The sequence below is a fragment of the Sarcophilus harrisii genome, chromosome 4 (assembly GCF_902635505.1).
Source record: "Sarcophilus harrisii chromosome 4, mSarHar1.11, whole genome shotgun sequence".
Taxonomy (NCBI): Eukaryota; Metazoa; Chordata; class Mammalia; order Dasyuromorphia; family Dasyuridae; genus Sarcophilus; species Sarcophilus harrisii.
This window is the reverse complement of record NC_045429.1, coordinates 122,801,273-122,817,936: the sequence shown is the minus strand read 5'-3', so window position 1 is coordinate 122,817,936 and position 16,664 is coordinate 122,801,273. Positions and strand designations below refer to the sequence as shown.

Here is a 16,664-nt window from a genome sequence, read left to right as displayed (position 1 = left end):
GATAATATAAGAAGTAATACATATAAGTGAATGTAAGTATATATATGTGCATATAAATATATCTATGTAAAGTGCTTTCTAAACAACATTCTTGAATCATAACCTCCTAAAATTTAAGGTTGGATAGGACCCTCACTGTGATTTAGTCCAAAGGTGTCAAATATACCCCCATTGCTGGGAAGTCAGATTAAAACATAATTGAGAAGTAGTTATCAAAATAAATAAAAATACAATAGAATATAAATAATGTTACTATGTGGTTTTCTAAGTCAATATGCTTCTACAGGAATCCTAAGTATAGTTTAGTAGTTCTCATTTGTATCTGAGTTTAACACTATCAGCCCCCATTTTACAGTTGAGAAGACTAAGACCCAGAGAAAAGAGAGTAGAAGTAACTTCTTCCCAATTATATGAATAGAAAGGAATCCAAAAAGAAGCTTGATTCAGTCTAATTCTAGTATAAATACTCTGTCCCCACTCTTCTGACTAACAAATTAGAAGCATCATCTCCAGATAAAAAAGATAGCAACTTATTAATAAGTTAAATAGATGATAAAATAAATAAATAAGAGCTTTACAAACCTAGTGCATACAAAGCTATTCTGCCAGTGTATTGGGAGAGCTTTCCAAATATCAAAGAGCTAATGGAATTGGTGGCTGAAGAGCAAATCATCACGAAGCCAACATAGCGAATCCCCAGGGCACAAGTGACATATGACTAGAGAAAAAAGAGGCAAATGTTAAAATAATGTTTTCATTCATGATTGTTCTTTTTCATGGATAGGGACTGAACCTGTGATTTCATGCTTATAGAGAAACTCGACTAACACAGCTTAGTTCTTTCTCCATAATTTACAATCCTGGAGAGTTACCTGAGAGAACCCTGAGAGGTTAACCCAGAATCACACAGCAAAAACGTGTCAAAAGTGGAATTTGAATACAGTTCTTCCTGGTTCCAAAGCTGAGTCTGCCTCACACTTTGAGAATCAAGGTTTTTCAAGAGGAATTCTAAATCATATTCTAATTTGTTTTGCCATTTGATGGAGAGCATGTTCTGTTTAGCCTGAAATATTGCTTCACCATTTATGTCCTTAAAGGAAAATGCTCATATTTCCACATGACATCTTTTTGGATGCAGTGGAAATGAACTGAATTTAGAGTTCATTGACAAAATTCAACCCAACCCTACCTCTACAAATTAATCCACTTTATTTTTTTTTTGGAATTATGCTGCAAAAGATGATGGATGAAACTTTATTACAGGCTTGAATACTGGTGAAGGGAGGGAAAGGAATAAGGATTTGCTAAGTGCCTATTATGTCAGGCACTATGCTAAACACTATACAAATATTATCTCATTTGATTCCCCCAACAGCCCTATTAGAAAAGTACTATAATATCTTCATTTTATAGTTGAAGAAACTGAGGCAGGAAGAGATTAAATGACTTAGGAAATGTCTGAATCTAGATTTGAACTCAAATTTTTCTCTCTCCAGGCTCAGCACTTTGTTTATTTTTTCACCTACTGTCTACTGTGTCATATTCTCAGGGAATGATAAAGAGGGTGAGAAAAATCTTAGAGTAAATGGGAGGCAAAAAATGCTTCTGTTTGAGTAAATGTAAAATATTTACTTCAACTCACTTTATCCTTAGTCTCCAAACTACATCTTACCCAAGGAAATAAAGCCTATTGGGCCATGACTAAGTTCATCCTTGAATGGTATACATTAACATGGTCTGATATAATAGGATTGCCCTGGCTACAAACAATAAAAGTAACTATGAGATTGGTGATCCTTCTAGTTTCTTCAACACTTCCTTTCTAAAACTGAATTTCAAAGTGATTTTTGGTTTTTTTTTTACTGTGGTTTGCAACTATAAAGTTAACATTTTTTTAACTGAATATTACTCTCAAGTCTTATAGAGAGCCATATCGGGGAAAGAATTTATTTTAGCGTGAGTAAGGATTCAATTGTAAAATCTGGCTCAGAGGTTGACACACATATAAAAGTTGGTTATCGATGATTATAGGAAAAGTAGCACCCTTGGATGGGTGAAAAGAAGTTCAGATTTGAAATCAGGAAATCCCTTGGTATACATCCTATTTTTACATTTATTCATTATGTGGGCCAGTCATTTAGCCAATCTGAAAATAAGATAGTAGGAATAGTAATATCTGTATTGTCTAAAACATATAGATGGACTCAAAATCACATAATACAAGTTAAAAGTCCAAACTTAGTCTGAAAGATAATTCATGACCTTCAAAGAGAGAACTCCTGAGACAGTCTATTATACTTTCAGATAGCTCTCATATGCTCACATGAAACATAAATTTGTCTCTTTTCACCTTTAATTCACTGATTCTAGCTTTGCCCTTTGAGGGCAAACACAACTAAATCCTTCTCCCAAGATACAGGCTTACGTATACTTGAATAAACTATCTTGACCTTCTAATTTAGCTATACTGAATTCTTTTAATTAATCCCTATATCATATGAACTCACTGACTCTCCTAAATGATTAGCTCAAGGCTCTTCTCTATAATGGTTTCTTTCTGAACACTTTCTAATCTATCAATGTCATTTCCTAAATGTGTTTACCTAGAACTAAACATATGTAGTCTTACTAGGAGTGCCCACTTCTTCACAGCAAAACCTTTCCATTTCCTTGATTGACTGCCTAGTGAATTCCCCATCATATCTCTTCCAAATGTCTTTTTTTCTCAAGTCACCTATTCCTTTCTCTTCTCTCTATACAGCTTAGCAAAGAATCTTACCTCATATTTACTAAGAAAATGGAGTCCATTCATCAGTAGTTCTCTCTTTTTTCCACTTCTGCCCTTCAAATTCCCTTGACATTTTCTCCCAACCTCTTCTTTGTTCCATTATCAGTGAAAGAGGTGACCTACTTTATTGCAGTCAACCTCTCTTCCCTGTGCCCTTGGATCCCAATCCTTCTTATATCTTTTATGAGCTCGTCCCTTTATTCTCTCTTTCTAATCCAAAACCTTCATCTTTCCCCTATATCCTTTTTCCCCAATGTCAAAAATACATAGAAAAATTCCCTCCATTTTCAAATTTTTTTCACTAATTTCTGCCATTCATGCAAGCTATTTTCCCATATTTTTCTTCTTTCACTACCAAATTCCCAACAAAAAGCTGTCTATACTCATTATCTTTACTTCTTTATTTGCTACATACTTCAATACTCCTTGTAATATGACATCTTACCTCATCAACAAACTTAAACTTTTCTATAAAGTTATCAATAATTTTCTAATGGCTAAATCAAAAGGCTTTTCTTATTTCCCATTCTTCTCACTCTAACATTTTTTCTTCCTGTTTCTCTTATTTGTGTAACTATTCCTTCTCATTCTCCAATGCTAAATTTTTCTCCCTTCATCACTTCTCCCATCTCCATCTTGGCATGAGAATAATATAGGATTCCTGTATGAGGCTTTCTTCTCTCTGTAAAGCACTTAGCATAGAGTCTGGCATATAATAAGTGCTTGAAATTATTTATTGAATTTATTATTGTTGAAGTTATTATATTATATATATATATATTACTTAAAAATAAATAAGTTCAAAATAAAAATCTTTATCTTCTGCTCCACCAAATAGTACCTTTTCCTAATTATTTCTTTCAAGGGTATCACCATTTTTCTAATCACTCAAATCCATAATTTCAGAGTTAAACTTGACTTTTCATTCTTCCTCTTTCCATCTGTCCACTTAATTTCCATGTATTGTTAATTCTACTCCATAAACACACAAAAACAAAAACAAACAATTATTGCATCTATCTCCTTCTCTTCAGTCATATAATCACCACCCTAGTCTATGTACTATGATAATGGCCTCTTAATTGGTAGGGATACCTCAGGTCACTATACTCCCTAATCCATCCTCCACAAGGCAGCCAAAATGATATTCTCAGAACAGTTTTAATTACGTCACTCTCCTCAAAAAGCTTTAGTGATTCCTTACTACCTTTAAATATAAATGCAAATTCCTCTCTTTATTATTTAAAGGTTGTCAGAATCTCTCTTTAATCTGTCTTTCCAGATGTATCACACATTAATTTTCCTTACATGGGAATGTGATCTTTATTTCTGCCAAACCAGCTTACTTAGCACTCTAATTATATGAAATTCCAGTTTCCGACACTATACCTTTGCATATGGTATGTCTATAAAGCCTCCCTTACCTCAATTTTATAAAGTTCCTAGCATCTTTCATAGAAAGCATAATTCAAAGACCCCCTCCCAGAGGAGACTTTTTCTTGATATCCTCACTTACTAGTGCTTTCTTCATCCCCATCTAACAAAAGTACTTTGAATTTATTCTGCATATGATTATTTCTATATATGTTTCTCCCAATATTATTGTGCAAGCTTCTTTAGGACAGTGACAATTTCATTTTTACTTTTATATCTCTAGGGCCAAACACATAATAGGTACTTAATAAATGCTAATTGAATTGAATTGACCAGGGCAAAATAGAATACAACTATTACTTCCCTATTTCTCTCAACAGACTTATGATTTCTCACAGATACATAAAATGATAATTGACCAAAATTCCAGGAGAGAGGTTGGGAGATAGGAAGATATGTGGTAGTATCACATGACTCATAGCCATATGATACTATCAGAAGAATATTGCAAACTAAATGGTAAAGGAGCTGGCTCTGGAATCAGGAAAACTTAAGTTCAAATTCAGTCTCAGAGACTTAGTACTTGTGTGATCCTAAGTCTTGAACTCTTGAACTTGAACTCTTTTTCTGTATCATTTTCCTCATCTGTAAAATGGGAGAATAACAGTACCTGCTTCACAAGCGGGGATCAAATAAGAAAATATTTGCAAAATGCTTTGCAAATCTTAAGGTATTGTATATTGTCAGAGCAGTTGTTATTAATGAAATGGAACTTTATCTCAAGGATTTCTTCAGGATCATTAAAAACTTAACTTCCCCAAAGAAACCCAAGCTTCTTTTCTCTTCCTATTCAATTCTGGATGCATTTCATTATTTATGTATGGTGCCTGATCAAGCTACATATACTGATAGGCATTTGGATAAAAGACCCACAGATTTGATCTATCATAGTCTAGTAGGCATTTTAAAATTCTTTTTCCTGTAGGGTTAGGTCAAAAGCTTTAAGGAAATTGTGCTTTTCATAGAGACTTGAAAATAATTCAAATCTTGATGCAGTAAGGATGCAAATAAACAAAAGCATGTGAAGTACCTAACAATTTATAATAAATCCCTCTTCCACTTTGGACAGTGCATTGTAAATTCTCCATGTCACTGTAAAATCCCTTTGGTGAACTTCTATATCCTGGCTCAATTTCTTATTTGATATTAATTATTAGAGGGAAACACTTTAAGGATTCACAATAAGCCTTGTTCTTCCTTGTCTCTCAGCAGAATCTACTTATATCATTGGTAGAAATATCAAACACAATGTCACCATTACTTTTACATTAATAATGATTTTCATTTTCTCCCATACCTTTGTATAGTCACCAGCAAGGAATGCTTGCTCAAATCCACTATACATTGTCAGAGGAATAAGGAGACATTGCCTCTTATCTCTAAGATGCCGGAAAGTTGACAGAAAACCACTTGCAATAGATGTGTTCCTTTCTTCTTCATTTTCTTCTGAATCATTTGGAATTGGATCAAGAAATATAGCTACCAGAAATACTGCCAAAATACCACTCCCTATAGAGACAAAAAGGAATCTTATGTGACAAATGATTCAAACTTTTAGGCTGTCACAATATTGGACCCATGATTTTGGAACAATTGAACTCTTTCTAGAGTTCGATAGCAAAATGAACTACCTAGAGATACATGAAGCAGCTAATAACACAAAGGAACTTACCTGAACAAACTCCTTGCCAGGCAGTTTCCATTGAGTTTGTTATTATTACAAGAGGTCTTCAAATTGTTGGCTAGGTGTGAACTCACTGGGGATGTTGTAGAAGCAGTTTACATTTGAGGGAGAAATTGGATTCTTCCCTCTCTAACATCCTAAGATCAGATTATTTTTCTTTACTTGATACTGAATCATATTGAAACATTCACTCTTTACTTTTTCACTGTGTGTTTGTGTGTGTGTGTGTGTGTGTATATGTATATAAAATGATTGTTGTTGTCCTCCATTCTTGAAAAGGACTAAAATGATATCACTGTGTTAAGCGTGTCTGACTAATAAGAGTTCAGAATGCTCTTCCACAGGTCATCCACAAATAGTCCCGATGAACATTTGAGGTGATTTCTCTAATTCTGCACATTTCACATTTCTTCCGAACTATTTTAATTTTGCCTTTCTCATAGAGCAAGCACAAGTACTTTTAAAAAGGCTGATCCTTTTGGAAGGTCTCCTGGAAGAAGGTCATCTACCTTAGAGCCAGTAAGAGTAAGAGCAGAGCAGAGGTCTGAACACAATGTTGTGTTTGACCAAGACCTTTAACATGGTCAATTGTAAGGGTTTATGGAAAATTATGTCAAAATCTAGTCACCCAGAAAAGTTCATCAGCATTGTGTCTATTTTAGGATGGTATGCTTCTCTGCATTCTGGACAATGGACAATGTTTTCATGGCTTTCCGAGTCACCAATGGAGTGAAACAAGGTTGTGTGCTTGCTCCCATGCTGTTTAGCATGATGTTTTCAGTCATGTTGTCAAATGCCTTCTCTGATGAGGGCACACCATGCTGGGCAGTCCTGTGCCAGTGTCTCCTACATTGTGCCATCGATTCTAAAATTCTTAAGAGAGACCTTGTATACAAGTGTCCTTTGTATCACTTTTTCTGGCCACCTTGTGAGTGCTTGCTCTGTGTGAGTTCTCCATAAAATAGTCTTTTTTGGCAAGCATATATTTGCCATTTGAACAGTGTGGGCAGTCCAACAGAATTGTGCTCTTTGCAGTAGAATTTAAATGTTTAGCAGTTTAACTCAAAAAATAATTTCAGTATCTGGTATCTTATCCTTCCAGGTGATTTTCAGTCTTAAGACAATTCAAATAGAAGCAGTTTAGTTTCCTGGCATGGTGCTGGTAGCCTGATATACTACAATGAGATCAGCACAGTGGTTCTGTAGACCATCAGTTTGGCAGTAAATCTAACACTTTTCCTCTCCCACATTTCCCTTCAGAGCCTCCCAAAACACAAGACCTTTTTAAAAGGCTTATCCAATACCTGGAAGGTCATCTACCTTAGAGCCAGAAGGGTTTCAGAAGATACTGAGGAACAGTTGATATGGTGTTTGCTGCCCTGCAACTCTAGAAGAAATGCCAGGAGCAAAACAGGTCTGAACACAATATTTGTAGGTCTGACCAAGGCCTTTAATATGGTCAGTTATGAAGGCTTATGGAAAATTATGTCAGAATTTAGTCACCCAGAAAAGTTCATTGGGATTGTATGTCAGTTTTACGATAGCATGCTTCTCTGCATTCTGGACAATGGACAAAGCTCTTGAGCTTTCCCAGTCACCAATGGAGTGAAACAAGACTTTGTGCTTTTGCCCATGCTTTTTATCATAATATTTTCAGCCATGTTGTCAAATTTCTTCAATGAGGATAAACAGCATTAAAGACAGCTACTGAACTGATGGTAAATTCTTCAACTTGAAAAGGCTATGAGTCAAAATTAAAGTGGAGAGAATATTGGTACATGATTTTTTTGTTTCCAGATAATTGTGCTCTCAATGCAGCCTCTGAAGCGGAGATCCAACAAAGTATGGATCAGTTCTCTGCTGCTTATGCTAATTTTGGCCTGACAATTAACATCAGGTAAATACAGGTCCTTCATCAGCCAGTACCACATAATCCAAAAGTGGAGCCATTGATTACAGCAAACAAAGAACTTTTGAATGTTGTGGATAAGTTCACTTATCTTGGCAGTATAGCACTGCCACACTGATAATGAGTTTGATTCATGCATACATATATTATGTACATATACATATTACATATACATATATAGTATATATACATATAATATACAATATATACATATATCTTATATATACATAATATACAATATATACATATATTATATATACATGTAATATATATATGTAATAGATACATGCATATAAGTAACATATATGTATGTATGTATACATCTTTCTTCTTATTTGTCCAAATAGGTTTTACATTTTACAACTTGGAAGTGTTAAGGGGGGGGAAGGTTTTCAGATAGCTGAAAACTAGATTTCACTGATTATGAACTCTTTTACAACATTCATGAAGTTCAATTTTACCAGTCTCAGCATTGATCTCTAAGGATCCACATTTTAAAGGACTATTTTATTTGAAACAGTTCTCTATTCTTTGTTTGTTATGGCTGAGGTCAGTGAGTTTTTCATGATCAAATTTATCTTTACCATCTGTCTCTACTTCTTTGTCCTTCCAAATATCACATTAATTCAATGATGCTAACAATTAGAATGGAATCTTATTGAGGACTATTTGGAAATCTCAAGAGGTTATGCTTACTATCAAGACATTATACTTATTATCATTTCACTGATTTCTCATCTTTATAATAAAGATGTATTTTGCTAGTTGTGGTATGAAAGGATTTCTTTTAGTCCATATGCCTGAGTCATTTACACAGTTCTGTCCCAATGTTTTCTAAGTCTACTTTTCTAAATCAATTACATAAGCTGTTTCTCTTTATATAAACACTATTGAGATAGAATTGTGTTATATCCATCTATTGCATAAAATTATTTTCCATTAGTTCCATCACATTATTAGGATTTTTGGTTTCAAAATTGCTTAATAGGATGTCGAAACATTATCAAACTTAATTTTGACAATACACTGGGATAGAAGTAACTCTGTTATCTCTAACTTCACTTGAGAAAGATCTACCAAAGCAAACCAGCCCCATACAACATATCAGATCTCTTCTAGGAAAAAAATTATATAATATTGGGGATGGAGAGACTTTTCTGAGTAAATACAAGAAAAAGGAAGAGAATTTCAAATGCTCATAATTTACTTTTCATTGATAACTGATTGCCATTTAATCTAGGCACATACCAGTATAGATGCTCAGCAAGGTATAGATTAACTCATTTGCTGGACGCTTAGTGCTATTTGTAGTTATGTTGGCTGTAAAACAATCATTTGCTCCACAATACATCAATTGCTCTTTTGTGATTTCTCCTGTAAAATAAGGAAAAAAAAAACACATTAAGTATCAAGTACTGTCCTGCTGGTTTCAAATAATAAAGAGGAATAAATCCCTGGAATCTAGCAATGATAGATTATGATCCTGTGTGACTCCTTGACACCAAATTTCTAAAATCATCTTACATAATTTGTATTTAAAGAACAATCATTAGGTTATCACTGGAATTCTCCTCTGATGCTTTGTTATGATTTGGAAATGACCCTAGTTCCTCAAAGACTACACTAACCAACTGGAAACTCAGGTACTGAGAAATTCCCTCATCATTTGAATTGCTTCATATATAAATGACACAATCAATGAAGACCATCTTAGCTTTTTTTGGAGAGCTTTTTCCCCACAAAACCCTCTGGAGTTTATCCTTCATGCACAGTTTCTCTGCTCTAGAACACAAGGGCCCAAGGATGTAGTTTTTAAAACTAGATGGGAACATATGTGAACAATTTTTTTTAATGGTACCATGTAGCAAGACATCCTGAAGTAAATATATGATTTCTGTTTTCTGTTTGACTTGGAGGTTTCTAGGCACCTATTTAGTGTGTCTATTGGGTAATCTAGAATTGGAAATAGAATATAGTCAAAAGCACTAGATTTAGAGTCAGAGTTGAATCCTGGCGATAGAATTTCCTATCTTTGTAATGTCAAGAAATTTATTTGAATTCTCTGGGGCCCAGTTCTTCATCTAAAAAGGGGGGACCTTGTAGGATCTTTTCTGGTTTTAAATCTATATTCACCTTCAAAAGGTTCAAATTTTTATTTTATTAAGTGATTCAATAACAATTTAAAAGCCAGAAGGGGTTTTAAGTTCTTTGGTATAGGTTCAAATCCTATTGTCCTAGAAATAAGGGCAACTTGCACACTTATTTTTTATCCTATCAAGATAATTCTTTTGGCTTTTTTTTTATTTTGTGCTCCCTTTACACCACATCCTAGTAAGGTCAGCTAAATAAGCTATCGGGCCCATACCCTGAAAATGTTGGTTCACAACCTTCCCACACTAATGTCCCCTTACATCTCATCATTTTATCACTAAGCCTTTAAATACCTCTAATTGTGTAAATTTGACATTAGGCATCTCCCATCCATTCTTCCCAATTCTTCTCTCTCTAATCAGAACAAATCTAATCCTCCTATTGACAACCACTCAAAAAGTTTAAGATAGTTAATGCTCCTCTTCCGATTCTCCATCCTCTTTTGTCCTCTTCTGAACACATTCTCCTGATTAATATCCTCCCCAAAATTTGGCACTTTAAATAGAACTCTATGTCCCAGATGTCTAGAATGTCTATCATAGTATTTTTATTGAATACTATGTTTTTCTCAGGTCATTTAAGTCTTTACCAATCATTGTGCTTATTCCTGGGTTACAAAAGCAGAGAATGAAATAATCTCAAAACTCAAGAAATTTTCACTGTAACAGGGGACACAAGCATATCTATAATTATATACTAAAAAGTACAAATGAAAACAAAGAGATATAAGACGTGATAGTTTGAGAATGAGGCTTTAGCAATTAGGGAAGATAGGAAAGGTTTTGTAAAGAAAGTTGTCCTTTCTTGCTTGAAAGAAGAAAGTAATTCTATGAAGCAGGGGTGAGGAGAGAAGAGCATAGCCCTTATGAATGTATGAAGCCTTGTAAATGTATCTATGAGGACAAGGGAGAAAACAGTAAGACAGGAATGCAAAATGTAAAATAAAATGTTTAAAGAGTTTTACATGACTCTTTAAAAAGCTGAACAAAGAAGTTTATATTTTGAAGCAATAGGAAACCACTGGAACTTATTAAGGAGAGTGATATCCTCAGATGTAGCTTATAAAAAATAACAGACTGCAGTGAGGATGATGGACTGGATGGAATCTGTCTCTAAGATCATGTTAGATTTCTTGACCACACCATTGACTCATTACTAACTTTGAAGTTCACTAAATTTCACAGATTTTTTTTCCTAACAAAAAACTATTTCCTATCTTTAACTTGTGAAGTTGATATTTTTAGTTTAAATGTGAAACTTCTCATCTATTCTCTACTATATTTCATTTTTTTTGGAAATTTACTTTCAGTCCAATTTTTTTCTGAATTCTGTTTATCTAATGAATTTGTTATTTATCTCAAATTTGTGCCATCTACAAAAATAAAATACCATTTAACCATTTTCCCAAACCATGGGGAAAATTTTTAACTTTCACAATACCAAGTCTAGGTTATTAGGGTGACCTAGAGACTTTCCTAATTAATATGGACCTATTAATGACTATTCTCTGGTTCTGGCCTTTCAGCCATTTAAAATATCCACATATTTGTACTATCATCTATCTAATAAAAATATCATAAAAATGACAAAAATATTTTTCCATAAAAATTTTTCCATAAAAATATCATGAGAGATTTTATCAAATTCTGGCTGAAATCTAAACAAACATCTGCAGCAAAGCTGTCAAACCCAGCCTATAGACCATGATGCCATCCTCCCAGATGCATCCAAACTAAATTAAAATATAATTAGGAAATATTTAACAAAATTTTTAAAATAGAACATTTGTTCAATCATATTGGGCCCTTTGTGGTCCCATTGGGTTTTTCTTGGCAAATATACTGGAGTGGTTTGCTATTTCCTTCTTTGGTGGATCTAGTAGATCCATTTTGACAGGCAATCAGAGATTAAATAATTTAGCCAGGGTCACACAGCTAGGAAGTGTCTGAGTCTGGATTTTAAGTCTGCTCTTCCTTAACTCCAGGTCCAGTACTCTATTTATTGAGCCACTAGCTGCCTCACAACAGAACACAGATAAATGGTAATATGTGGTTCTCTATATCAATATGATTCTTATAGAAATTTAATGGTCCTGTTTCTATTTGAGTTTGACACTACTGGTATGTGGTATTTTCCTCATCATCCAGTTTAATAATCACAAAAGAAAAGCAAATAAAAAACTATGGCATGACCATGTTCTTTATGAAGCTGTGATAGATGTCTGTAAATCCCTTTTCTACATATATATAGTAATCATGGCTTTAATAATACATTTTGCCAAGGATCAAATTGGAGCTCACTAACCTATTAGCATGTGTTCTCTTAGCTTTGGTAAAAATGGAGTCAAATCTGCTCTTTTCTACTCCTCTAGGTACCTCTCCCATTCTTCCTGATGTTTCAAAGATAACAGTAGCTGATCAGCTGCTATCAATTTCATCATCCTTTTTGGTACCCTAGGATGTAGTTCAGATCCTTGTAACTTGAACTCATTAAAAGACATTTACTGTTACTTTCACTTTACCAACAAAGCCAACCAAGAAGGACCAATAAGAAATCTAGAAAATCACAAGAAGAACATGGTATGGCACAAGTCATGAGAGAAGAGAGAATTAGGAATTAAGGCATACCAAATGTTATAGAAAGGGGCATGAAGCTAACAAAAAAGAAGCAATTAAATTGTGCAACATGAAGGTCATTAGAAATCTTGGAGAGAAGTTTCAGAAAAGTGTAGGATCTAATAGCCAGCCTAAAGGGTGTTGAAAAATGAATGTAGCCAAGTGCAGTGGAAGGAACATTGAAATGGACCTTATAAATGAGCAACGTTAAATTACAGCCCTGACATCTTGGTCAAGCCATTCTGTAGCTCTGAACCTCTTCTAAGGTCCTTCCTACCTCTTCTTTTAGAATCCCGTGATTAAGCATTATCTTCTGATTGGAAATCATACTTTCTTGAAGTTTGAAAGTGCAAAATTTATCATGAGGAAGACAATTCTAAAGATGGCAGGGTCAAGGGAAAGTTAAAAATCAAAAATACTCAAAGGGAGAAAGTATGGTGAGAGGATATTATTGAACAATGAGTCTAAAGAATTAGATTCTGATGACAACTATCATTAGTTATATGATACTTTATCTTATAAAGGCTCTTAAAAGCTTTTTTTTTCTTCTTTTGGATCTATGAACCCTCTCAAGATATCTTGGGGTTTATTGGCTTGATTTGTTTTATAAGGATCATACATTTATTTATTTAGATGAAAGAGAATTATTTGCCTCAATTTCTTCCTAGTCTTAATCACTGAATGGGTGACCTGTTGAAAACCTTAGCTTAAAAAAAAACAAAAAAAAACAAGATCTCCCATTTCATCCAGGGCCATCTTCAGTCATCTTGATCTATATCTTGCCATTGGACCCAGATGGCTTTGGAGGGGAAAGTGAGGCAGGTGACCTTGCACAAGCCCTCCCTCATTCAAATCCAATTCACTTGCATGTCATGGCATCCCCTCCCTGATGTCATGGTTCTCTTCAAGAATAAAGGATAAATAACAGCAACAACCACTCTCATTCTCATTGATTGACCACTGAGAGGTCCCAGATCAAGACCCATTTGGTCATTGTTTGGGTCCTGATTGACCCAAATTGATTGTAAATAGAAAGTATTTCTGCTTTGGCCAGAAACTCTAAGAGTCTTCCCCCTTCCATATTTACTTATTCACTTACTTAGATTTTTTTTTTTTTTGAACTAGGTGAAAGAGGAGATTCTTTGCGTCAATTGCTACCTAGCCTTAATACTGAATGGGTATAGTCTCAGGCAAACTGAGACTTACATAGACCTTAGCCTAAAAAGGTCTGTTGTGCCACAGTTCCCTTTTATTGTCCTGTTTCCCTAATGGGCCTGCCTCAGTTTCCCTAATGGTCCTGCCTCAGTTTCCCTAAATTGTTCTGCCTCAATCTCTTTAGTTGCAAACCCTCCTCCACTTCATTAGGACTGATATAACTCAGGGCTAGTTACTCTAAGGTTATAAATTGTAAATGTGTAAACTCAAGATAAGGGGGAATTCAGACTTCCTGGCTCCTAACTCCTAAGTTAGTAAGAATTTATGGTCCTTCCCCCCAACCTGTCAGAACCGGATTGATGGTCCCTTCCTAGAGATTCCTGCTCACCAAAGTTTGGACTCCATCCACCCTTTTGTGTGTGTGTGTGTGTGTGTGTGTATGTATGTATATATATATATGTCATTGAGAACTCACATCTGTTGCTGGATGCTTTGGACATCAGCCCTAGGGGCAGCATTTCTCCCTCTCAGAAATCCAAATAAAATATTAAAAACTCTCTAATCTCTATCTTGCCTCAGTTTCTCGGCATTACAGGTCAAGATCTCACAATGGATCCAGGGCCATTCCTGATCTATAACTGGCCAATTGGACCCAGATGGCTCTGGAGGAAAAAGTGAGGCAGATGACCTTGCACAGCCTCTAATTCACTTACATGTCATGGCATCACTTCCCTGATATCATGGTCCCATTCGAGAACAAAGGACAAAATAACAACAACAACGACAACAAAAGTTACTGAATGATTCACTTCTCTAGTCCTCAATTGCTTCGTGTAGAAAATAAAAGGAACTATAATACTTCTCAGATCTATTTCAGATTTCTATTCTTTAATCATTTAGAAAATTATGCTCATCTGTTTGAATGTTGATTAGAAATAAAAGTTCCTTTCTAACAGTAAGAAGTACAAACATCACAGTGATGTTATCCAGATTATGAACTTTAACTTTGGGTTTCACTATTGTGATTGCTAAAGACAGAATGATATAAAGTAGATTTTTATTACCTACATAAAAAGTACTGAGGTAGGTCACCATAAAATGAAGAAACCTTCCGCCTGATTAATTAAGAAGAAGAAGGGAAAAAATCATTCTGGATAGTCTCTCTTTTAGCTATTATTGTAAAGTGTCACCATCTCCAGTGGTCCAGGATTATGAAGTGATATGCTGGAAAACCTCAAATTGACTTCTATGCTTTGTGTGGGTGATGAAAGTAGGAAAGGCAGTGGTGAGGAAATATATTTTAATTACATTTTCAAATGTTTAAGACAAACTTATGCTTCCTCCTTTCCAGTTCTGTTTGGCAGATGACCAAGAACACTCATTAACGTACAAAGGGAAAAAGCAAAAGAGTTATTTCTCCAAAACACTTCCAACTTAGCAATATTATATATGGTCATAGCAAAGTAAAGTGACAAATGTGTCACTTTCTTAAAATGCAGAAAATTTAAAATTCTGGAAAGAGCCGCAGGCTCCAAGCCAGAGAAGGCTTGAGTTCATATTTCAGCTCTGTCACTTGCTAGTTGGAAGTCTGTGAGCAAGTCCCTTAAACTCTCTGAGATTCCATCTCCTTATTCATTAGGTGGGAAAAATAATAATTGCATGACATTTCTAGTCTTTTTCTATGTTACTCCTCTTCATGCATTCTACAATTCAGCTACACAGGTCCATCTGCTATTCCTCAAATATGACACTCCATCTCCCAACTGTACATTTGCATTGGAAATTCCCCCCTCAATACTCCAGAATTCTCCCCCTTCCATACCTCTCTTTTAGTTACCCTGGCTTCCTTCAAAACTCCACTTAAATCTCATCTTCTGTAGAAGGGTTGTACCATTCCTTCTTTCTCCTCAGTGCCTTCTCATTGGAGGTTTCCTTCCATTTACACTATCTCTTACATGCACAGATATTTGTGTGTTGTCTCTCCCATTAGCATCCTTGAAAGGAGGACTATATTTTTTTTTACAATTTTTAATATTTACAATGCTTAGCACAGTGTCTGACATATAGTAAGTATTTCATAAATATATACTTATTGACTTACTGACAAGATTTTGATATTAGGATGAATGAGAGTGAGAAATCAAGAATGATACTGAGGTTATGAGTCTGATTGAGAGTGATAGTATTATTAACAATCATAGAGAACAGATATTAGAGTTATTGAATTGAATAGTAATGCATTGGAAACATGTCCATTAAATAGTTTTTCCGTTGGAAAGGTTAGGGTGTTGATAAAGATAAGGAACAGAACAAGTTGCCCTACTGTCTCTTTTTTAGGGTTATGTGAAAAGTATTTTAAAATGGTAAAGCATTATATAAATATAAATTATTACTAAAATAAATAAAATAAAATTACTAAATATAATTTCCTTCCTTTTATCTTTGTTTGAATGTTTTGGATTTTCAGCATAGATACTAAAGATGAATTGATATAAAAACTATAATACAATCCAGTTTTATATCTAAGTGTGCCCAGAAGCAGTTACAGATCAGTTCAATAATAGAATGAATGCAAGGAGAAACTTTGATATAGAATGACTCAGTTGTACAAATTATTAAGATAATTGGCAGTTTCTAGTCCCCAGTACTCAATACATCCAATAAAATATAGCCTATTTGAAGAGAATGATTACATGTCCTTAAACCTAGTAGAGAATCAGAGTGATTCCATTTGTGTGTGGAAGTGGGGAGAAAAAAAAGTCAAGCTATTTTTGTATTGTGTGGAAAGGGCAAAAATAATCCTTCAAAGTTAATTTCCATTTTATTGTGCTCTCTCAACAATAGATGGAAAAGTATATTTAAAAAATATCTTCAGAAGCATCTAAATGGTTCAGTGGATTGAGCACTGATCCAAATGTGAGGGGGAAC

General features: G+C 34.5%; 1 protein-coding gene across 5 annotated transcripts in view; it reads right to left on the bottom strand.

Moving 5' to 3' along the window:
• Positions 1 to 16,664, bottom strand: part of LOC100934191 (protein unc-93 homolog A-like) — a 174,492-nt gene that overhangs the window by 13,590 nt on the left and 144,238 nt on the right. For all 5 annotated transcript variants that reach the window (XM_031937493.1, XM_003769615.4, XM_031937495.1 and 2 more), the window contains 3 exons: positions 9,064 to 9,189; positions 5,520 to 5,731; positions 583 to 718 (listed from right to left, as the gene is read on the bottom strand). In XM_031937493.1, coding sequence (XP_031793353.1) covers positions 583 to 718; positions 5,520 to 5,731; positions 9,064 to 9,189 — 474 coding nt within the window. The remainder of the gene's footprint in view (positions 1 to 582; positions 719 to 5,519; positions 5,732 to 9,063; positions 9,190 to 16,664) is intronic.